Here is a 24,522-nt window from a genome sequence, read left to right as displayed (position 1 = left end):
TCTACCAACCACTCAAAGCACTTTAAAATGTATGCCTCACATTCACCCATTCACACACATTCATACAACGATGGCAGAGGCTGCCATGCAAGGTGCCAACCTGCTCATCAGGAGCGGTTAAGGGTTCAGTGTCTTAATCAAGGACACTTCGACACACTTTCCACAAGAGCCGAGGATCAAACCAGCAACCGTCCGATTACTAGATGACCCGCTCTACCTCCTGAGCCATGCTGCCCAAAGTACACTGTATTGCCAAAAAGATGTGGACACCCCTTCTAATGGGTGTATTTGACTATTTCAGCCACATACATTGCTGATAGATGTATAAATTCAAGCACACAGCCATGCAGTCTCTATATATATACATTGGCAGTAGAATGGGTCATAGTGGAGAGCTCAGTTACTTTCAATGTGGTACTGTCATAGGATGCTACTTTTCCAACAAGTCAGTTGTTCAAATTTCTGCCCTGCTAGGTCTGCCCCAGTCAACTGTAAGTCTGTTATTCTGAAGTGGAAACATCTCAGCGCACCAACAGCTCAGCCATGAAGCTGTAGGCCACACAGTCTTACAGAATGGGGCCGCTGAGTGCTGAGGCATGTATCGTGTAAAAATTGTAACACTCACTCCTGAGTTCCAGACTGCCTCTGGCAGCAATGTCAGCACAAGAAATGTTCGTCGGGAGCTTTATGAAATGGGTTTCCATGGCCAAGAACGGCACACAAGCCTAAGATAATCCTGTGCGATGCCAAGGTGTTGGCTGAAGTGGTGTAATGCATACTGCATTGCACTCACAGTGGAAACACGTTCTCAGGAGTGACAAATTATGCAGTCTGATGGTCGAATCTGGACTTGGCAAACGCCTGGAGAACACTACCTGCCCAAGGCATACTGCCGACTGTAAAGTTTGGTGGCGGCGGAATAATGGTCTGGAGTTGTTTTACATGGTCTGGGCGAAGCCCCTTAGTTCCAGTGAAGGGAAATCTTGATGCTACAGCATACATGGACATTCTAGAGAATTGTGTGCTTCATACATTTTAGTAACACTTTGGGGAAGGCTCCAGCATGACAATGACCTCATGCACAAAATGAGGTCCATAAAGACATGGTTTGCCGAGTTTGGTGCTGTAGAACTTGAATGGCCTGCACAGAGACCTGACCTCAACCCCATCCAACACCTATGAGATGAATCTGAATGCCGACTGTGAGCAGGCCTTCTCGCCAAAATTACTGCCCAACCTCGCTAATGCTCTTGTGGCTGAATTGGAGCAAATCCCCGCAGCCGTGTTACAAAATCTAGTGGAAAGCCTTCCCAGAAGAGTGAAGGCTGTCATAGCAACAAAGGGGGGACCGACTCCATATTATAACATTATGGGTGTGATTATTAGGTGTCCACATAATTTTGGCCATGTAGTGTGCTAATGAGTTTGGATATTGTGTTGCACTAACAGTTTAAATTTGAAATTTTATTTTACTTAATTATCAGGGGTTTAATTCTGGAGGGCTAAACCCCTATTCTTTCCATAAGGTTTTTATTACATTGTTTTCTTTGTTCTCCATACACTTGCTCAATTTCCAGTGAGATTGTCAATCACAGAGCCTTTGCACACTTATCATAAATGTATGAAATAAGGGTCTCATGTAATCTGGTCTGAATTGGCCACATGGTGCTGTTATAATTAATACTGCAAGATGTTTGCCTTAGTAAGGCTGTAATTTCCACACCATTTGATATGAAACTTGGTCCACATATTATCCTGAGTGTCTTCTACAAATTTGCCTACTGGACCACCAAAATCTGCCTAAAAGTTTTTGAATTTGTTTTTGAATTTGTTTTTCCAATTTACTTAATTTAAAAAAAATTGTTTTTGTTTTTTCCCTCTAAGGCTTTTCAAGTTTTCCAGGTAAAGGGCCTTGAAATAAACAGTAACAACTTTCCAGCAAAACTGGATAAACAGTATGGCTGCCATAAGCGGATCAACTTTGCAAGGCACAACACAAAACGAGCTGTAACTCAAATTTTGTTAATGTAATCAATACAAAACTTTTCCTATTCGACAGAGGACAACAAGCATCTCTGCTGTCACATTTTCAAATACTCAAATAGGTGGCACTACAAAGGCCGAAAAAACTACCTCCTAATCCAGGCCTTCTCAAAGTCCGGACCTCAGTCAGCATCCAGACTGAACGGCAAGTAAATCCAGACCCAGCCCATACCTCGTATTATGAATACAATATGTTATGAAGTGTAACATTTTCTGTTTTGTGTGTTGTTGCTGCCGAGTTCACGCATTAAGGTTACACCAGAGAATTTGCTTTGGGGGTGGTGTGAACCTTTTATTGCACTTACAGACAGTAACAAGTGTAGGTGTCGTCGACTCGAGTAATGCTAGCTTCACTTCACCTGGTTCAGTCTCTCCTCTGCTCCATCCCGTGTGTGTGTGTGTGTGTGTTTAGGGGCTGAGCTCCGCCCTCACTGAAACACAGAGCTGAGGAGACAAACTAGCGTGACCATAAATGACAGTAACAAGTAGCCTACCGGTACGTGAGTTGTATTTAGGGTTAGAGCCAATCAGAGGCAGAGTAGGGCAGGTCTTTGATTGCAGGCAAACAATGCCATTTCTTCCACTAGGCTCTGATGTACTTTGACTATTTTGACTGTCTTGAACTTGAATGTATGATGCTTAAAAGTTATAAGTCCATCCATCCATCCATTATCCAAACCGCTTATCCTGCTCTCAGGGTCACTGGATGCTGGAGCCTATCCCAGCAGTCACTGGGCGGCAGGCGGGGAGACACCCTTAACAGGCCGCCAGTCCATCACAGGGCCCACACACACACCTAGGGACAATTTAGTATGGCCGATTCACCTGACCTACATGTCTTTAGACTGTGGGAGGAAACCGGAGCACCCGGAGGAAACCAATGCAAACACGGGGAGAACATGCAAACTCCACACAGAGGACGACCCGGGAATACCCCCAAGGTCGGATTATCCCGCGGCTCGAACCCATGACCCCATGCAATTTACATGTATATGTAATTATACATGTAACATGGAAAGTTATAAGTGAGTTGATTAAATGTTATTTTGCTGTCGCCAATCGTTTCGGACCTCTGAACTTGAATATAAATCAGATGTGGACTTTTCAGCAGTAAGTTTGGAAGCCCTTGTCCTAACACACTGAATCAAATCTCCTGGATTTTGGTAAACTTGCTAAGTAGAAAAGTAATCAATTAATCAAAGCTCAGAGTTAAAATTACTTAAGTCAAAATTACTTTTGCTGGGTGTGGCCTATAATATTTTAGCAGATTGCCAGGAAACTTGCTGAGCTCCTACATTGTACTATTTGGAACATCCCTACCAAGTTTTATCCCAATCCGTGAATGTAAGGCCAAATAGCAATGATAACAACAAACTCTCTCATAGACTTCAACTGGATTTATGAGTCAGCCACCGGAAAAGTTGTAATTCCATTAAGCTTTCTGAATCATTATTATGAAATACTGATAAACTGTTTAATTAATAATGAAAGGTGTCATATCTGATGAGTTGAGTTAATTTGATGACATTGATGTCAACGATCCCCATTAACTTTTATAGTATCATCTCCATTGCACTTTTGAAACACTCAGAATGGCATGCTTATCAACTGTGTTCACTATCACAATGTTAGCATTTACACACAAGTTATACATGTAAGTCAATGAGCCATATCGACTTCCATTGTATATTCCAGCCTTGTTTAAAGCAGAATCTTAATTCCAGTTTGTAAGTGCAAGGAATGAAATAAGTTTTCATATCTTTTTGCGACGGTAATTTTACATCTACCAATATGGGTCACCGCAAAGTTTTTTTAAAAAAAAAACCTGTCTTACTTGATGAAATTGCATGGAATGTGGTACATACACATGCTCAATGACCATGTCCTAGTAACAAGCTGTGCAAGTCAAATTTGTGAAGCTTGGAGCCAACCAAGTACACCATAATTATTTTCTGTTATTTTGAATATTGGGAAATTTTTTTCCCCCTAAGGCTTTTCCAATTTGTTACGTCTGTAGAGTATGAATTAATCATCTTCACTCATAGTGGCATAATGTGCCCGGACCCCCGCAGCATATTCAAGTGGCTTTTAATATATTGGCCTATACCTTTAAACAGCGATTAGTGCTCGAACAACTACACGAAGCTATCAAACGAATCAAATTATCAAACTAATTTCAAACTGGGCGTGGCTTATCACCTTAATAGCCATAACTCAATGACCACCTATCACTTTCAAAATACTCGAGTTTTATTTGCACCTGTTGTCCTTAACAGCCATAAACCCCCATGTCATCGCTTGCGGCTATATTTACTTGATAGTAACACCTTTAACACCTGACATGGTGTGTTTATTTTTGTGTTTTGTTTTTTTTTGGAGGGGGAGGTCCCCCCTTTTCTCCCCAATTGTAACCGTCCAATACCCCACTCTTCCGAGCCATCCCGGTCACTGCTCCACCCCCTCTACCGATCCGGGGAGAGCTACAGACTACTACATGCCTCCTCTGATACATGTAGAGTCGCCAGCTGCTTCTTTTCACCTGACAGTGAGGAGTTTCCCCAGGGGGACGTAGCGCGTGGGAGGATCACGCTATTCCCCCCAGTTCTTCCTCCCCCCTGAACAGGTACCCCAACTGACCAGAGGAGGTGCTAGTGCAGCAACCAGGACACACCAACATCCGGCTTCCCACCTGCAAATAAGGCCAGTTGTCTCTGTAGGGACGCCCAACCAAGCCAGAGGTAACACGGGGATTCGAACCGGCGAGCTCCGTGTTGGTAGGCAATGGAATAGACCGCCACGCCACCCAGACGCCTGACATGGTATGTTTATTAATGTCATGCAGTTTTAAATGAATGCGTTTCATTCTAAAAGGAGGTATACACATTAAGGACTGCATTTGATGTTTATCGCCACATTTTTAATGGTATTTCCACATTTTTGTGGTGTTTTCACACATTCCCACGTTGCAGCTATTTTCCAAATTCAGCTAATTACCTTTTTGACAGGGATGCTTCAGTAAATTATCTCATACGTGGGAGGGGAGGGGGTCAGTCAGTGGGCGAGTGACTTTTTTTTTTTATCTGAATTTAGAATTAAACTCTGGAACTAGTTATAAGCTTGCAAACAAAGTTTGTTTCGAGAAGAAGAGATGATGTGTTTTTGTGAAGACGTATAGTGCGGTGCCGAGAGACGCGGTCTGAAAATATTTTTTTATTCCAGTGGCATTGACACACAGCATCATCTTAAGCCCCTTTATATTTTCCATTAATAATATCTAACGGAGGAATATGCAATGCATTCACCTAGGCTGCGATGCACAGTGACGGCTTTGAGCAGGCTTGTAGATGTACATATCTTTAATTTGCACACTGGAGTTACCGCTGAAGAAGAACTAATGTGTAACTTGCTCATCTAGACATAATTTATCATTGGAAAATAATGTTATTGCTGAATACACTAAAAATTGGCCCTGTGATGGACTGGCAGCCTGTCCAGAGTGTCTCCCCACCTGCTGCCCAATGACTTCTGGGATAGGCTCCAGCATCCCCGCAACCCTGAGTAGGATAAGCGGTTTGGATAATGGATGGATGGATGGATGGGCATTAAAAGTTACTATGGTCTTTGTCCTGAAACTGTAGGGGGGGGGGGTTTGAGGTAAGAGACAAATAACAATGTATGAGGAGGACAAGGGAGATAAAAGAACAAGACTAAACAACTACATTTATATTGAAGACCCTAACAAAAACACACAATAAGAAGGGTAGGAAGAAAAAGAAACACGGAATCGAATCTAAGAGGTAAAGTTTACCACGTCGGTTTAAAAAAAAATCTGTATGTTGCCAACATAGCCCAATAAAGGTTTTTTCTTTAAAGAGAAAAGAAAGCTCAGAAGGAATATGAGTTATTGACAACAAGAAGAAAGACCAAAGTAGTGTCGATTCAGTACAGAGACCGAAACATAAAAGGAAAACTTGGTGTGAAATACAGAAGAAGGAATGATTCACAAAGGCAAGGGATCTATCGGACAGGAATTAGAACTTCAAACAAAATAAGTGTGTGAAAGAAAAAAAGAAAAGAAGAAAACTTCTTGAGCTTTTCTTCCCCTGTTAAAATAATCCTGATCTGGAAGCTGATTTTACTTTTGTTGTCCCACTGGAAAGCCAAAAGAAGGAACAACAGCAATTATTGTCTTATTTGGCTCCTTTCCGCCTGTGACTGATGGACTTGAATCACTGTGAAACTTGACATGGAACATTAATTAAGCATTCCTTGATCCGAGAGAGAGAGAGAGAGAGAGAGAGAGAGAGAGAGAGAGAGAGAGAGAGAGAGAGAGAGTGTGTGTGTCTCAGGAGTGCGGGGGGGGGGAAAACGATCGATTCAGTGCTAAATCAAAATACTAAGCTGTGATTGCATTGCATTGCGTTGCATTGTTGAACTATGAAACGATGCTGTGAAGACGTTTGATGTAATGATTTCTAGATCTCCGAGTGTTTGATTTTGAATTTTTTGAATGTTGGCACAGGCAAGCATATAAACAACAATAAAATATAATTTTAATGTTAATAAGATGCGATTGAGCCTTTTAAAAAATTGTAATATCTGCTATCAAATCTATTGTAATATTTGAAAAAATATAAATTAGTGAATCGGCACTAAAATATTGTTGTAATATCAAATGGGGATGTACATACCTGCTGATTCCCAGCTGTAGTGTGTGTGTGTGTGTGTGTGTGTGTGTGTGTATGTAGTACAGTTCATAAAAAAGACCTGACCATGCCCTGTCATCCCATGCTCCTGGAAGCAGACTACGTATAACACCAGAGGCCGGAGGCTGAGCTCAGTCTCCACACGGCTCCCAATGAGACAATAAAACCAAACCAGACATGGATGTAAAGATGATGAAGATAAAGCTCTCTGTAGCTTAAAAAAACCCCAGCGAGCTGCTTCTTGTTTTCCATCCAACTAGTGCAGCTGGTGGTAAATGTGTATACTGTATTCAAGAAAGGGAGACGGGGTGGGGGATTTGGGGTTGCAATATCAGCACAAAATAGGCCTGGGGAGGGGAAATGTGATAAAGGAGGAGGAAAAAGAGCAGAGACGACAACTGTTTTCAGGAGAACCTTAAACCACAGGGATTGTCTTTTAAAGAGCAACTAAACCCGAGACTATTTTAATGAGTTTGCTGAATTCTACAGGTTAAAAACCCTGTGAAGGTTAAAAACATGCCGGTCTGGTCTTGGTACTCTGTGATGTTAGCATAGCAGGATAAACACAGCTGCAGCTAATATATATAATAATGAGACAATTTGATTCAGGCACTCCAATTTGTACCGGTACTCCTATCAGCAATAGCAGACAGACAGACAGCACTAACAATTGTCAGTAGTACGGTCAATGCTGGTTCTCTGGCAAACCTACACCCAACAGACCTATTATCAATTAGCTGCAGCTGTGTTTTTCCTGCTATGCTAACATCACAGAGAACCAAGACAAACCTGCCATGCTTTTAACATTTACATGCTTTTTAACCTGTAGATGTCAGCAAACTCACTAAAATGGTATGGGGCTTAGTTACTCTTTTAAGTGAGTTCTCCCCGGCTGTCTGGAAAATGGCTGGCAGCCTATCTGGCCTGGGGTTAATAAAAAGTCCTTGTAACACTACTAGAATGATACAGATGATAATGGAGCTATTGTGCCCGACTACTTGTCCTGCTGTTCCACAACTAATTCAGTTCAGTTCTAGTTAGTTTTGTTCAGTTTGTAAGCGATCAAATGTCAGTGGGACACAGGCAAACAAGCTTTTCCACTGAAAAAGGCAACAGACATTTCAATTTGGACAGGGGCTCTGAAGTATCCCAATAGTCCTTTGGCAGAACTGAGCAATGTCATGGTGCTTGCATGAAGAAAGATTCTTTTTTTCTTCTTAAGTCAAGAGATAACGTCCCTGAGGAAATTTTATTTAGTACGTTACAATGATTTGACCTCAACAAACTGCGATAGGTAGCCCTGCTGATGTACCCCTGGTCCATTGAAAAGGTACTCTTGGAAATATGAAAACGGTAACACTTTAGTATGGGGAACGTAGTCACCATTAATTAGGTGCTTATTAGCATGCAAATTAGCAACATATTGGCTCTTAATTGGTCATTATTACGTACTCATTAATGCCTTATTCTGCATGGCCTTATTATACAACCAGTAAGCCATTAACTATGAGTTTTCCCTCTATAACCTCAGAATGATTGCTTATTAGTAGTACCATCTCAATATGCTTTGCTTAGTATGGACTTTATAAGGTGGTAGTACCACAAGAAGAGTTATTCTCCCTTACTAACACTTAATGAATATGGTCTGTTCTTACATAACAAAACACAAAACTACAAGTGTTAATAGTGTTAAATTACTGTAAATTAAGTTTTTGTTACTTAGAATATGTTCCCCATACTAAAGTGACATCTTGATCATTACTAATTCACTAGTAATTACGTTTTTTTATGTTCCCCATACTAAAGTGTTACCATGAAAACATATTTCAAAGTATTACTGAGTTGTCTCTAATTCCGGCTTAATAAAAGGACTACATTTGTGGCATTCCTGTCTTTATGCATTCTAAGTCACATCAAGTTTGTACATTAGAGAACTTCCATAACGTATCACCTCTCTCTCAAAGATAGAAAGCGACTTAATAAGTCAAGCTTTCAGAGGCTTGCTTTATCTATGTGCTGTTAACAGAAAACTCGATGGAGCTGGGTGAAGACATTTTTACACATTTGGACATAGATAGAGCTACTTGGAGTTGGTTTACCCTATTGCTATACGCCCGGAGCTGAAATCTTCACAGCGAGAACCTACAGCAGCTGCTGAGGAAAGAATTTATTCAATTCCTAACTCTGATAATTACAGATATCCTGAAGCTAAGCCCTAAACTCATGTTTTGTACATGCCTTCTTCCAATGAAGTGTTTATATATTATTCAGTGATCACTTTAAAGACTTAAAATGGCATCGTCTCAGTGGTTAAGAAATGATAGCACGTTTCAAAGCCTTGTCTGGATCACAGCTCCAGAAAGTCAACTTTTTTTTTCTTTTTTGGTATGTTCTTTGAAACATGATTGATTTTTATTTCCTTGAGTACAAAGAAGCAATGACAAAATGAAGACATGCAGAAGAATAACATCTAGATTGTCATTGAGATTTATCATGATGGCATCACAGAGCTGCTGTTACCTTTTGGGGGTGATTTTGAGAAAACAGACTGCTGCTCTGCTAAACCCTGACTGAGTGTTGGTAGATCGTCTGATAATGAGGGACATTGTTGTGTCTTTCTAATTGCAACTGTTTTCCAGCCTGTTATTTGCAACCTTGGGACATAGATAGAAAAAGTTGGTAATTATGACTTTTAATAGGATTACTAGATCTATGTAATCAGCTGAATGTCTAATGAATTCCTTCAGAGAAGAGATACCCCCAATAAAAGTGTTTGTTTCTGTTGTTGAGGCCAATTAGTATTTCAATTAACTGGAACCCAGTAAGTTTGATCTGGTGGGGAATTGGACTGAAAGGATTGTTGGGGACCAATATGGCTGTGTAATCCATTTCCTTAAGCACGACCGTCAGCCAGTACAAAGCTACAATACATATCCATTGCAATGCTTGGATTATGTTTTCCCAACAACCAATGCATAGGTTATCTTTTGTGGGCAAGATCGTTGTCATGCTTCTGATTTCCACAGATTTAGTGAGAAATTATAACCTGGAATTGATTAAGATGAAGGAAATGTGGTAATACATTAGCAGGTTAAACAAAGCAAATCTTTTGGCTTGTAGTGGAGTCTCAGGAACCATGTTTGAAAATGTGCTAAAGGACAGTGACCATAATTGAAGTTATTGTAGTTGCAGTGAAAGTAAATATTAAACAGGCATATTTGACAAAACTAATGCAGAACCTAGTTTTGCAGGTGCTCTACTATCCAGGGTTAAGTATTTTGTCTGAAAAAGCACATCAGCACTTAACTGATGTGGCGCAGTATGCCTGGAAGTGCAATTACATCGAGGATATGTGAGAGTCCACCTCCAGGGCACCAAATAAGAGCTACCAAGCCAACAATGAACACTCAAACAAACAATGAGCTGGTAAGACCATAATTATTTGACTCAATATTCGTTGATGCTTCTTCTAAAAAAGTATATTTAGATTAACACTGTCATGTAGCAAGTACGGCTGTTTTTATTTCCATTTGGGAATATGCATTTCATTTATTCATAGAATTTTGCAGTTGTTAATTTGCACCAAAAATTATACTAAAACAAGATCAATAGTATAACAAATCAATAAGATTTCATGAAAAGAGTCAAATAAATATATTTGATAACAGGATATGGAAGAGAAACTGATAAGAGGATGGATGGTAGACAGACAGACAGACAGACAGACAGACAGACAGACAAACAGACATAGATAGATAGATAGATAGATAGATAGATAGATAGATAGATAGATAGATAGATAGATAGATAGATAGATAGATAGATAGATAGATCAAGAATATTTCGGTATGCCAAAATTTCACCTACTGTGGTACAATAAAATGGAATTGTATAAATAGGCTATGAATAAATATTGCATCCACATGCACATTTTATCTCACAATGAGGCTGACAGTGCTGTGTTATTGATTTTTTGAGCTTTATCTGGTTCCATCTGTTTAAGATACGCTCCTACATTATATATATATAAATTTTTTTTAAAAAGGACCACCAATACAGGCCAAATGTAGCCTGGGAACCAGATGAATTTATCAACGCCAATTAGTCTGGCTCCTCTCAATTATTTTTTAATTCCAAGAAGCTTTATCAATGGGTGCAGACTAAAATGCTTCTGGGCGCAATTGGGTAGACCTATAACCTATCAAAGCAACAAAATGTGTGACGTAGGGCTTAAACTTTTACCAAATCCTATCGGAAGTACATCAAACACATCTTTCTCTTTAAAAACAGCTTTAAGTGCAGTTGTTTCTTTTAGCGAAAATATACTGTCTAGTTCGTTTAATAGTGTCGTGATAGCAGATTCAACAGAACGTTCCACATCAGTGGCACCCAACGGTGCTCTTCTGTACGTCAGCATTTTATTTTTACCCACCCGCATTTCAGGAAAACTCACCCCTATTCTGCCTCTGATTGGTTAACACTATCCGTGACCCCACCATCACCCTAACCTTGGCCAACCTAACCAAGAGAGGCAACGAGTACTAGCCAATCAGAGATAGAGTTCCCCGAATGCAGGTGAGGGAAATATTAAGGCTGTACATCAATATATCAAACCCACCTCATATTGGGTAAACTATTGTGATTGGCCCGATATGGCTGTGGTGAATACATTTTTTTTTTCAAATTTATTTCTGATTTTCTCCCAATTTAGTGGCCAATCGATCCCTATTTTAATTCAAACACCCATCCTCGCACTACGTGCGTTCGCCAACTGCATCTCTCCGGCCGGCACTCTCGAAGGAGTCGCCTTGTCACGAAAGTGGCGAGGCGACTCCAGGCCGAACCACTGTTTTTTCCGACACACCCAGAGACGCATTCACGTGACGAACACAAGCCGACTCCGCCCCCCTCCCAAAGACAGCGTTGCCAATATCACTGCTTCGTCGAGTCCGGCCATAGTTGGATCTGATGAGACTGGAGTGCGAACCCCAGTCCCCCGTGGGCAACTGCATCGACACAAAGCCGATGCTTAGACCGCTACACCACCGCGGACGTGAATACATATTTTAAGAAGAGGGAGGAACACAGGGAGACAAATACGAGTGGAGGAAAGTGTACAAAGGTGGGCTATATCTTATACAGGAGGTGTGATCTGAAAGGTATTGGCGACTGCTAGGTGGTGACAGGGGAGACCACAGCTAGGCAGCATCGGATGATGGTCTGTAGGATGACTTTGGAGATCAAGAAGAGGATCAGAGTGAAGGCAGAGCCAAGGATAAAATGGTGGAAGTTGAAGAAGGAAGAGTGTTTGTGTGGAGTTCAGGGAGGAGTTAAGAGAAGCACTGTGTGTAGTGAAGAGTTGCTTGATGTTTGGGCAACCACTGCAGAAATCGTGAGGGACACAGCTAGGAAGGTACTTGGTGTGTCATCTGGACAGAGGAAGGATGAAAAGGAGACTTGGTGGTGGAATGAGGAAATACAGCAAAGTATACAGAGGAAGAGGTTGGCAAAGAAGAAGTGGGATAGTCAGAGAGATGAAGAAAGTAGACAGGAGTACAAGGAGATGCAGCATAAAGTGAAGAGAGGTGGCGAAGGCAAAGGAAAAGGTGTATGGTGAGTTGTATGAGAGGTCAGACACTAAGGAAGGAGAACATAACTTGTACCGATTGGCTAAACAGAGGGACTGAGCTGGGAAGGATGTGCAGCAGGTTTGGGTGATCAAGGATAGAGATGGAAATGTGCTGACAAGTGAGGAGAGTGTGTTGAGAAGGTGGAAGGAGTACTTTGATGGGCTGATGAATGAAGAAAATGAGAGAGAGAGAAGGTTGGATGACATGGGGATTGTGAATCAGGAAGTGCAGTGGATTAGCAAGGAGGAAGTGGGGGTAGCTATGAAGAGGATGAAGACTAGAAAGGCAGTTGGTTCAGATGACATACATGTGGAGGCAGGGAGGTGATTAGGAGACATGGCAGTGGAAATTTTATCTAGATTATTTGACACAATCTTAGAAAGTGAGAGGATGCCTGAGGCGTGAAGAAGAAGCATCGTGGTACCGATTTTCAAGAATAAGGGTGATGTGCAGAACTGTAGAAACTACAGAGGTATAAAGTTGATCAGCCACAGCATGAAGATATGGGAAAGAGTAACAGAAGCAAGGTTAAGAGGAGAGGTGATGATTAGCGAGCAGCAGTATGGTTTAATGCCACCAAAGAGCACCACAGATGCGATGTTTGCTTAGAGAATGTTGATCGAGAAGTATAGAGAAGGTCAGAAGGAGTTAAATTGTGCCTGTGGATTTAGAGAAAGCATATGACAGGGTGCTGAGAGAAGAGGTGTGGTATTGTATGAAGTAGTCGGGAGTTGCAGAGAAGTATGCAAGAGTGGTGCAGGATATGTATGAGGGCAGTGTGAAAGTGGTGAGGTGTTTGGTAGGAATGATGGATGGACCAAGATGGAGGTGGGATTACATCAAGGATTAGTTCTGAGCCCTTTCTTGTTTGATGGACAAGATCAGCAATATTCATCTGAATAAGGCTGCTGATCCTCTAAGTAAAGCCTTTCTGGCACTAGTTGATACTTTTGGGTTCACTCAGTTTGTTCAAGAGTCGACTCATTGCAGTGGTAACACCCTTGATTTGGTTTTATCTAAAGGAATAGCTGTTTCTGATCTGAATGTCTTACCAAACATACCTGCTGTGTCTGATCATTTTCTCATCAAATTTGAATCATTATTGGCCTGTCCAGTTAATGTCAGCACAGATGAAATTGCCACTCGCCATATCGGTCCCTCCACTGTAGATGCACTTGGCCAGCAGCTGCCTGAAGTCTTGGCTCCTTTCACTGTGGTAAATGACTCTGTTGAAAATTTCACTAGTGACTTAAATGTGGCCCTCTCTAGTCTCCTCGATTCAGTTGCACCTCTCACTACCAGAGCTAGGCGACAAAAGAGGCCTACACCCTGGTTTAATGATGAGACACGTGCTCTTAAGCGGACCTGCAGGAGACTGGAACGTAAACGGCGAAAATCAAAATTGGAAACTTTTTACCTATCGTGGCACGAGTGGTTATTGAAATACAAGCGTGCTTTATCTACTGCAAAAACATTGTATCTCTCTCACTTAATAAATATTAATAAACATAACCCCAGATTTCTCTTTGACACTGTATCTAAACTTACTAAAAAGCAGTCGTCTATTAGCTGCTCACCATTCACAGCCCATGAATTTCTAGATTTTTTCTGCAATGAGGTTGAGGAGATCTTAAACAAAATTAGTTCTTCAACTCCATCTACTCCTGCAGATCCTGTCATACTAAATTCATATCTACACAATGAGTCACTGTCAGTTCCAGTTATTACAGCTTTTGAGACTATCTCACTTGATACTTTGACTAAGTTCGTTCAGCTTCTAAACCAACTGCTTGCCTACTTGATCCCTTACCAGCAAAACTTTTTAAAGACCTCTGGCCTTTTCTTGGACCTACAATGCTAGACATCGTTAATTTATCTCTTACTACTGGCATTGTTCCCATCAGTTTTAAGACAGCTGTGGTTAAACCTCTACTTAAAAAAACCGCACCTTGATCCAGGGTCTCTTAATAACTATCGGCCAGTCTCTAATCTTCCATTCTTCTCTAAAGTACTAGAGAGAGTTGTGTATCAACAACTTCTGACCCATATAAAAGAAAATGATCTATATGAACCTTTTCAGTCAGCTTTCAGACCCTGTCACTCCACTGAAACTGCTCTGACCAGAGTGGTAAATGATCTTCTACTGGCGATCGACTCTGATTCCACTTCTGTGCTTCTACTACTGGACCTCAGTGCAGCCTTTGACACCATAGGATACTTTTGGATAGATTAAATTGTAATTTTGGTGTCTCTGGCTTAGCTCTCTCTTGGCTTAAGTCCTACTTATCTGGAAGAACACATTGTGTCTGCTATAATAATATTATATCAAAATTTTCTGACATTAAACATGGTTTGCCACAGGGCTCAGTACTTGGCCCTCTACTTTTCTCTGTTTACATTACACCTCTTGGCCAAATTATACACAGTTACAGAATAAATTTCCATTGCTATGCTGATGATACTCAGCTGTATGTGCCTATAAGGGCTGATGATCATACTCAAATCACTAACTTAGAGGCCTGCTTGGCTACTGTGAAAAACTGGATGTCACTTAACTTTCTGCTTTTAAATTCAGATAAAACCGAGATGCTAGTCATTGGCCCTGCTAGACACAGACACCAATTTGATCAAGTAACAATAACAATCGACAACTCTGTGGTTTCACAAAGTGTGGCAGCAAAAAATCTTGGTGTTACGTTTGATCCCAGCCTTTCCTTTGATAAGCACATTAAAGAAATCACCAAGACTGCCTTTTTTCATTTATGTAACATATCTAAAATTCGGTCTTTTCTCCCCATGGCTGACACAGAGATTCTAATACATGCATTTGTTTCATCCAGACTTGATTACTGTAATGTTCTGTTCTCAGGTCTGCCACATTCTAGTACTAAAAAACTTCAGATGGTTCAGAATGCTGCTGCTAGAATCCTAACTAAAACTAGGAAATTTGACCATATTACACCAATTCTTGCCTCCCTTCATTGGCTTCCTATCCATGTTAGATCAGAACACAAGGTGCTTCTGCTGACTTATAAAATCCTAAATCGGCTTGCGCCATCCTACCTGTCTGATCTCCTTAAACCTTACATGCCATCTCCAGCACTTCGTTCTCAAAATACAGGGCTCCTGTGTGTACCCAAAGTTAAAAAGAAGTCAGCTGGTGGCAGGGCCTTTTCCTATCGGGCTCCATTTTTGTGGAATAAACTGCCTGCTGCCATCAGACAATCAGAGTCTGTTGAGTCCTTTAAATCCAAACTTAAAACTCATCTTTTTTCCTTAGTTTACAACTAGTTGCCTTTAAGTTGAGTGCTTCACAACCTGTACTGGATGGCGGGTTGGTTTGCTGTCTCAATGAATTTACCAACCAATCTTCTGCCGACGAGATTATCGAGTATAGATTGTGACGAATTGATGACTATTGCAAATGTTCTCTTCTCTAACATGTCTTTTCTCTCTCTCTGAATGATTTCTTCTCCTTTCTCTTTCCCTGTGTTTGAATGGTGTCATGTGAGTCTCTCTTGCATGCATGTGCAGTCGGTTCTCCTCCTAGGTCTCCATGGTGATGGTGGCCGCCATTTGGATGCTGCCTGCCCTTCCACTACTCACCTAAGTTTTTCTTAGTACATGATGATGCTGGTCGCGTGGCTTGGGTCCTGGACTGCTCTGTTGGCACGTGGACACTGCTTGGCATCCTGTGCATCATGTTCTTCATAAATTTTATGTCCATTATAATTCTGTTATCCTCTTTCGATGTTGTATTATGTAAATTGCGTTAACAGAACATCCATTGCACGCTGTCCGTCTTGGGAGAGAGATTCCTCCTCTGTTGCTCTCCCTGAGGTTTCTTCCTATGTTTTCTCCCTGTTAAAGGGGTTTTTTAGGGAATTTTTCCTTATCCGATGAGAGGGTCTAAGGACAGGATGTTGCGTTGCTGTTAAGCCCACTGAGGCAAATTTGTAATTTGTGATATTGGGCAATACAAATAAAATTGAATTGATTTGAAAATTGATCAGGCAGGAGTCTCCGTGGACTATGATGTTCGCGGATGACGATAACATTGTGATCTGTAGCAAGAGTAGGGAGCAGGTTGAGGAGAACCTGGAGAAGTGGAGGTATGCACTGGAGAGAAGAGGAATGAAAGTCAGTAGGAGCAAGATGGAGTACATATGCATGAATGAGAGGGAGGACAGAAGAATGGTGAGGATGCAAGGTGTAGAGGTGATGAAGGTGGATGAGTGACTAGACTAAGGGCATCATTTTGACAGTTTTGGCTTAACTTTGTGGGAAAAAAAAGATACAGATCTGCTGCTCCCTGAATGCTCCTAAAATTGTGTTGTTGTTTTTTTTTTGCATTAAAATGTTTTTAAAAAGTTATAAGAGCTACCTAAAATGACCATGAGTGGTCAAAACGGCCGCGCGTAATTTAGGCGTCATTGTGTGCGTCATGTCACGATTCATGACGTGTGTTGGTCACATCAAGTTCATTGCTCTGTCCTAGAAACACATTAGCGTTCTCCAGTGCAGAGTAGTAGTCCAAACTTGATTTTTTTCTTTTATTATTTCCAACATGTCTGGGTATAGCCGCCCTTACAGATGCTCCATGACTACCACCGTCATGTATTTACAGGCGTTAGATAGCGGCAATTTTAAATTGTTTGAAAAATAGTATTAAAGTTGATAAAATGTTAATTTTGGTGTCAGTCATTTCTTAACAGACACACTAACATATGCAATGCATTAATATCTCAATAGGGTATTTATCTTGACAGAATATAGAGTTTAAAACCGTGGGCAATCATTTTGACCGCTCATGGTTGTTCTAGTAGTTTTTAAGTTCCGGTCGTTGTTTGGGACTGTTTCAATGGTTATTTTCAGTTCTTTTTTACATTTCACATTTTACAGGCCTTGTTATGTTTGTTACATTAGCAATATGTGTGTTCCGTTTTGTTTTTCGGGTACTGTTTTCACTTTTTCAATTTTGCTATTCAAGTTCAACCATGTCTCTCTGAAGTTTAAATTGTTTTAAAATAGTATTATAGTTGTTAGAATGTTAATTAAAGTCATTTCCTAACAGACATATTAACATATGCAATGCATTAATATCTCAACTGGGTATTCATCTTGACAGAATATAGAGTTTAAAAACCGGCGGTCATTTTGACCACGCATGGTCGGTTTAGGTAAGAGTGAAATCCCTGTTGTTCTAGCGTTAAATACTTGGGGTCAACTGTTCAAAGTAACAGGGAGTGTGGAAGAGAGATGAAGAAGAGAGTGCAGGCAGGGTGGAGAGGGTGGAGAAGAGTGTCAGGAGTGATTTGCGACAGAAGGGTGCCAGTAAGAGTGAAAGGGAAGGTTTACAAGACGGTAGTGAGAGCATGTTGTATGGGTTGGAGACAGTGGTACATTTACTGGCTTGCTGCAATTCCTAATCAATACTGTAGTAGTCGTAAAATTCCTTTCATGTCTGTGAATCACAGTTTTATAATGTTTGACATTAGACACTGGGTGGACTCCCAAAGCAGAGTGCAGAAAAGAGTCCATAGTTTTCTCTCCCCCCCCCCCCCCATTCTACTGGTCAAACATGTACCTATATTATCACCATTTCTGGTTGTATAAATCAGTTCAACGGATTATGATTTGGCTTTGGCACTATTCTTTACAGGTCGCCCATGAATGGGAGTTTAAATGGAGTTGGTATCTTAGTTAAAGGCTATCTCAATGTAATTTGTGTATTTCTGATGTCGACCTCAACCAGTATGAATGCTTAGTTAACCCTTAATGTGAATCTGGAACTCAGCTCCCATACCTCAGTTGACAAAAAGCTATACGCTGTGCACTGACCTTCCTGAATAAGAATAAATAAAGAATATATTAAACTGTCTGGTTAAGCAAGGGATAATCCACAACAAGCTGTGCGTTAAAGGATTTTATACCACGGGCACAGAGAATACTTGTTTCTGACTGGGTGGAGGGTGTGTGTTACAGCTGTAGCAAGCCCAGTAGAAACATTCAAAGCTTTACCTTAGCAGCTAATTTGTGCCAATTTGTGCTTTAAAGCCTTTTAATTGAGTCCAAAACATTAAGCAAAAAATAAGTGAATGACTTTATTTCAATTCTATTGGAAGTAGCCATGGTATAAGCGGGATGATCCACTACAAGGTGTACATTAAAGGATGTTAACACACTCTGCAGGCAAAAAAAAATCAAAATAAAAAAAAAATCACCTGATGCATGCATTGTGGATTATCCCTTACTTAACACACAATGCAGAGGCTGAAAAACTCTGCAATGTGTGTTAAAATCCTTGAACGCACACCTTGGAGCATATTATCCCACTTATATTGTGGTCACGTCTTAAAGAATTAAAACTAAAAGCATTCATTTATTGTTTTTTGTTTTTTTGTTTCAGACAGGGTAATGAAGCAAAAATTAGCCACTAAGCTAAAAGCTTTGAATGTTTACCAGGCTTGCTACTGATCCGGCGTATTACCATGGTTACACAGAATTTGTGTCCAGCACATGCATTCAGAACAGTGATTACACTTGAGCCGAACTATGTGTACATTACACGATTCAAACACACACCCTCCAGCCAATCAGAAACCGGTGTTCATGGTGTAACTAAAGATACCGTCAGCTTGGGAGTGCCGTCTTTAGGTTGGAGAAAGACAGAACAACATTCAAGTAAAACCAAGCTGCCGTTTCCCACAAAGCTAAGTCACTATCTTTAAATGCCATGCCAATATTACCAGTGTAGGACTTTGAGAGCGAAGATGAATGTGTTAACTTTTTTCTCCTCCCCCTTTGTTCCCATCCCTGAAGCCAGGAGCAAACTCAGCAGCTAAACCAAAGCTCAGCTCCTGCTGTCTCCCAACACCATTCTGAAGCCAACACAGATGTGTCTGGCAAGGGGATTTTTTTGTAAACCCTCGTTGTAAGCAAGAAAATACAACGGACAAAGTACTGGATTTCTCTCTCTTTCTCTCTCTCGATTCTCCTGAGCAAGTTAGCCTCATATTCAGGATGATAATCAAAGTGTGTTTAAATAAATTTACACTGCCATTATTCTATTATTGCATGAAGGATGGCAGGTGTATGTAGCCTTTTTTTTTCTTCCGGAAACCATCAATGGTATTGGTAAGAGTGCTCAACAAATGAGGAGCGGAATATTTAGATGTGGGGGGGCGACCTTAATTCATAGCAGAACAAGCCTGTTTTATGCACCATGTAGCTGCCAAGGTGGTTCTGCTATGAATTTTTTTCCTACATCTATCTTTATTATATATATATATATATATATATATATATATATATATATATATATATATATATATATATATATATATATACACTACCGTTCAAAAGTTTGGGATCACCCAAACAATTTTGTGTTTTCCGTGAAAAGTCACACTTATTCACCACCATATGTTGTGAAATGAATAGAAAATAGAGTCAAGACATTGACAAGGTTAGAAATAATGATTTGTATTTGAAATAAGATTTTTTTTACATCAAACTTTGCTTTCGTCAAAGAATCCTCCATTTGCAGCAATTACAGCATTGCAGACCTTTGGCATTCTAGCTGTTAATTTGTTGAGGTAATCTGGAGAAATTGCACCCCACGCTTCCAGAAGCAGCTCCCACAAGTTGGATTGGTTGGATGGGCACTTCTTGCGTACCATACGGTCAAGCTGCTCCCACAACAGCTCAATGGGGTTCAGATCTGGTGACTGCGCTGGCCACTCCATTACCGATAGAATACCAGCTGCCTGCTTCTGCTCTAAATAGTTCTTGCACAATTTGGAGGTGTGTTTTGGGTCATTGTCCTGTTGTAGGATGAAATTGGCTCCAATCAAGCGCTGTCCACTGGGTATGGCATGGCGTTGCAAAATGGAGTGATAGCCTTCCTTATTCAGAATCCCTTTTACCCTGTACAAATCTCCCACCTTACCAGCACCAAAGCAACCCCAGACCATCACATTACCTCCACCATGCTTAACAGATGGCGTCAGGCATTCTTCCAGCATCTTTTCATTTGTTCTGCGTCTCACAAACGTTCTTCTTTGTGATCCAAACACCTCAAACTTGGATTCATCCGTCCACAACACTTTTTTCCAGTCTTCCTCTGTCCAATGTCTGTGTTCTTTTGCCCATCTTAATCTTTTTCTTTTATTGGTCAGTCTCAGATATGGCTTTTTCTTTGCCACTCTGCCCTGAAGCCCAGAATCCCGCAGCCGCCTCTTCACTGTAGATGTTGACACTGGTGTTTTGCGGGTACTATTTAATGAAGATGCCAGTTGGGGACCTGTGAGGCGTCTGTTTCTCAAACTAGAGACTCTAATGTACTTATCTTCTTGCTCAGTTGTGCAACGCGGCCTCCCACTTCTTTTTCTACTCTGGTTAGAGCCTGTTTGTGCTGTCCTCTGAAGGGAGTAGTACACACCGGTGTAGGAAATCTTCAATTTCTTAGCAATTTCTCGCATGGAATAGCCTTCATTTCTAAGAACAAGAATAGACTGTCGAGTTTCAGATGAAAGTTCTCTTTTTCTGGCCATTTTGAGCGTTTAATTGACCCCACAAATGTGATGCTCCAGAAACTCAATCTGCTCAAAGGAAGGTCAGTTTTGTAGCTTCTGTAACGAGCTAAACTGTTTTCAGATGTGTGAACATGATTGCATAAGGGTTTTCTAATCATCAATTAGCCTTCTGAGCCAATGAGCAAACACATTGTACCATTAGAACACTGGAGTGATAGTTGCTTGAAATGGGCCTCTATACACCTATGTAGATATTGCACCAAAAACCAGACATTTGCAGCTAGAATAGTCATTTACCACATTAGCAATGTATAGAGTGTATTTCTTTAAAGTTAAGACTAGTTTAAAGTTATCTTCATTGAAAAGTACAGTGCTTTTCCTTCAAAAATATGGACATTTCAATGTGATCCCAAACTTTTGAACGGTAGTGTATATATATATATATATATAAAAATAAGATGTATACTGAAGACTATACTTTGAGTATCAGGCGCCTCTCCCCAGTTTCAACTATTATACAGTAATGTTCTATATTCCAGTGTGAAATCTCCATAAAACCAATGTGAGTCTTATGACGGAGGAGTAAAAAAAGGGTAAGAACAGCAATAGAGGAAGTTGAGCACAACAGCAAGAACTGATTCTGATTCTACGAGGGGAATAAGCACATTATTCAAGCATCACGACTATTAAAATCATGCAAATGTGCAAATGAATTCAAGATTTTTGCTCAGGCTAGCTGAAACAGTGATTAGTATACAAAAGTATAAGCTTTTTTTCCCTCTCCAGGCACGATGAGAAAGAAAAGGAGGGCTGAGGCGAGAGCCGACAAAGATTCATGACCCCCTCTCCCTCTCAGAAGCAAATTTATTCATTTAAAGGTTAACTCATCTGCGCTAAAGTCAAGAGTTTGAAAACACAAAAACATAAACAAAGAAAAAAACTTGCTGTAAATTAAACAAGTTACACCTTCATTCTACGGAACAGTCACAATGTTTTTTGGGGGGTTTTTTTTGCATGTGTGCTTTTGTTTGTGTTTGCCGTAAACATCTGCTTACTTGGCCTGTGTATCAAGGTCAGGTTAACGTCACTAAAAGCATCATCTGTTGCCAGGCAACATTAGGAAACGTCACAAAATCACAGTTTAGTCAGAGACATTGATAGAAAAACAATGAGAGAGAGTGTGTGTGTGTTGTGTTTGAGAGAGAGTGAAAGAGAGATACTGATAGCAAGTAGCTCTTACCTGTCCTGAAGTGAATACGGGATATAAGACACCCCAGCTGTTTGACTTCGAGCCAACAGTACAGGCAAGCAAACCCCATAAAGGTAATAAAAAGATACGGCCTGGCACCACAGGCTTCCGGTTGACCAGGGCAAAAGACAGCTCCGTCTGCAGAAACACAGCCGTGGCCTTGATTATGTGCTGTCCAAACCGTAAAGTCGACATGTCTGGTAGATTGGGAAAAGGCCTGGAAGAGACAGACAAACAGCGGGTGGTCGATAACATCATATGGAACAAGTATAGATCTGCCTAGAGGCGTCGGGCTGAGAGGGTGCATATGTAAACTGCAAATGGAAAAGAACAAAAAACTTTCAGGCATATCTGCTTTACTTGTATTTTTCATTGGGAGGCCAACTTTAACATCAAAACAGGTGTGATGGGAGGCATGTTAATGTGGCTTATGTGTAACAGATTTTAGGGGTAGTAGCCTTTAATGAAAGGCAGACATAATTAGATGAGGAACAGCATCCTCATAAAATAAGACATTCAGCCCCAAACTCACATCTAAAGGCCCAACTCCACTTGTGCCATTCCCTGAAACAGCCTTCAAGAGCCAACAGTCTGACAAGCAAGCGTGAAATTTAAATTCTACATTCTTTCCAATATACTATATATATATATTTGGAATTGTCAGTCACAACGGCACCAAAAAAATATGAACTCAGTGATTGGAAAGACAAAATAATGAGTAGAAATGAAAAATAGGAGCGCTTGGTTCAATGAAGCCATCACCGTTTTTTTTTTGTTGTTGCTTTTTTTACAACGAGCAGTCAAATTGAAACAGACATTTGTGTCACCGAGTGCCCCTGTTCCTCATTGAGGCTCGCTTTGGAGGGGTGGAGAAGAAAGTGAAGAGAAAGAGAGAAAAAAACTCTTCTATCACACAAGTCCATCAGTTGTCAAATGGCCGGGACCTGGCTAATGGTGTATTATTGTCACTCTATGACACAGACAAGTTAGTTCTCCGCCTCTTAAAAACGAGATTTCCATTTCAATAACTCCTCAATGTCAAAAATTGTAATCCGTTTAGTTACACAAAGGCCTAAGTAATGGCAACCAAAGATGTGAACCCAAAAAAAAAATGTTTTTTTGGTCTAGTTTTTGTAAGTGCTCTGACAGATTGTACACATGCTAAACTTAGAATTAGAGATGCAGATCTTGGGAGATCTGTGCAGAATATCTGCGTCTATGCAGAAGATGAAGGAGTTGATTGTGGACTTCAGGAGGTCTAGAAGCTACACCCACTCCCCCATACACATCATTGAGGTTGAAGTGGAGCATGTCTCCAGCTTGAAATTCCTTGGAGTCCACATCAGTGAGGACCTCTCCTGGACATCAACCACCCAAGCCCTTGTGAAAAAGACCCAACAACGCCTGCATTTCCTGAGGAGGCTGAGGAGTGTCGGTCTATCCCTCAAAACTCTCACCAACTTCTACCACTGCAATATGGAGAGCATCCTGACCAGCTGCATATCAGTGTGGTACGGCAACTGCACATCAGTAGACCAGAAAGCTCTGCAGCAGGTCATCCAAGGCGGCCCAGCATATCACCGGTACCCAGCTCCCAGCCATAAACGACATTTATCACAAACGCTGCCTTCGAAGGGGTCTCAGCATCAGCAGAGATCCCACCCATCCCAACCATGGACTGTTCTCCCCCGTGCTCTAGGAGCTGCTACAGGAGCCTCCGAGCCCACACTATCAGGCTCAAAAACAGCTTCTTCCCCCAAGCTGTTACCCACCTAAACCTGGCAACCCACTGAATATCGGTAAATATGTTTATACTCGTTCTTTTTCTTTACTTATCTTTAGCTTTTAGTCTTCATCTGTATATCTTATACAATGTCTGCTATGTTTTTATATGTCTGTCTTACACTGTTTGGCGAAGCTGCAGTCCTCATTTCATTTTTAACATGTGCCTGCACATTGGTTTTAATGTCAATAAATTGAATTGAATTGAGATCTTGGGAGATCTAAAACAAGTAAAAAAACATGCTATGTCCATGGTGACATGTGTTCGTTGTTGGTGTTGGCAATACCTTAAAGGAGAATTTCACAGATGGGTCTGTGCATGTGCACTCAGTGCTGATGGGTAACAGTCGACTGAAGCAATAAAATCCTTACTGTGTAATCTACTGATGGGAAAAAATCATTGTACTCTTGCTCACAGATTCTTTTCTGGCACTGCGTACAAGTACCACAATGCATTGTGTGCAAGTTTCTGTTTCATCGTCCATAAAATAATCTGTTCTAATGTTGTGGGATGTCACTTCCACCGCTGGAAACATCGTTTAACCAAGGGAATGAGGATGTGTTTTTGGAATGAC

At 40.9% G+C, this 24,522-nt stretch overlaps 1 protein-coding gene and 1 long non-coding RNA gene across 2 annotated transcripts in view; both read right to left on the bottom strand.

Annotated features, from left to right (window-relative positions):
* Positions 1-22,200, bottom strand: part of LOC130107687 (uncharacterized) — a 108,639-nt gene extending 86,439 nt beyond the window's left edge. Inside the window, exon 1 of the long non-coding RNA XR_008809823.1 lies at positions 22,157-22,200. This is a non-coding gene — a long non-coding RNA (uncharacterized LOC130107687). The remainder of the gene's footprint in view (positions 1-22,156) is intronic.
* Positions 1-24,522, bottom strand: part of fhit (fragile histidine triad diadenosine triphosphatase) — a 473,490-nt gene that overhangs the window by 294,188 nt on the left and 154,780 nt on the right. The window contains exon 3 of the mRNA XM_056274400.1: positions 22,255-22,382. Coding sequence (XP_056130375.1) covers positions 22,255-22,360 — 106 coding nt within the window. The 5' untranslated portion in view covers positions 22,361-22,382. The remainder of the gene's footprint in view (positions 1-22,254; positions 22,383-24,522) is intronic.

Source organism: Lampris incognitus, chromosome 2, assembly GCF_029633865.1.
Source record: "Lampris incognitus isolate fLamInc1 chromosome 2, fLamInc1.hap2, whole genome shotgun sequence".
In the NCBI taxonomy this organism is placed as follows: Eukaryota; Metazoa; Chordata; class Actinopteri; order Lampriformes; family Lampridae; genus Lampris; species Lampris incognitus.
Note: the sequence above shows the minus strand (reverse complement) of the source record. Positions and strands in the feature narration are given on the sequence as shown.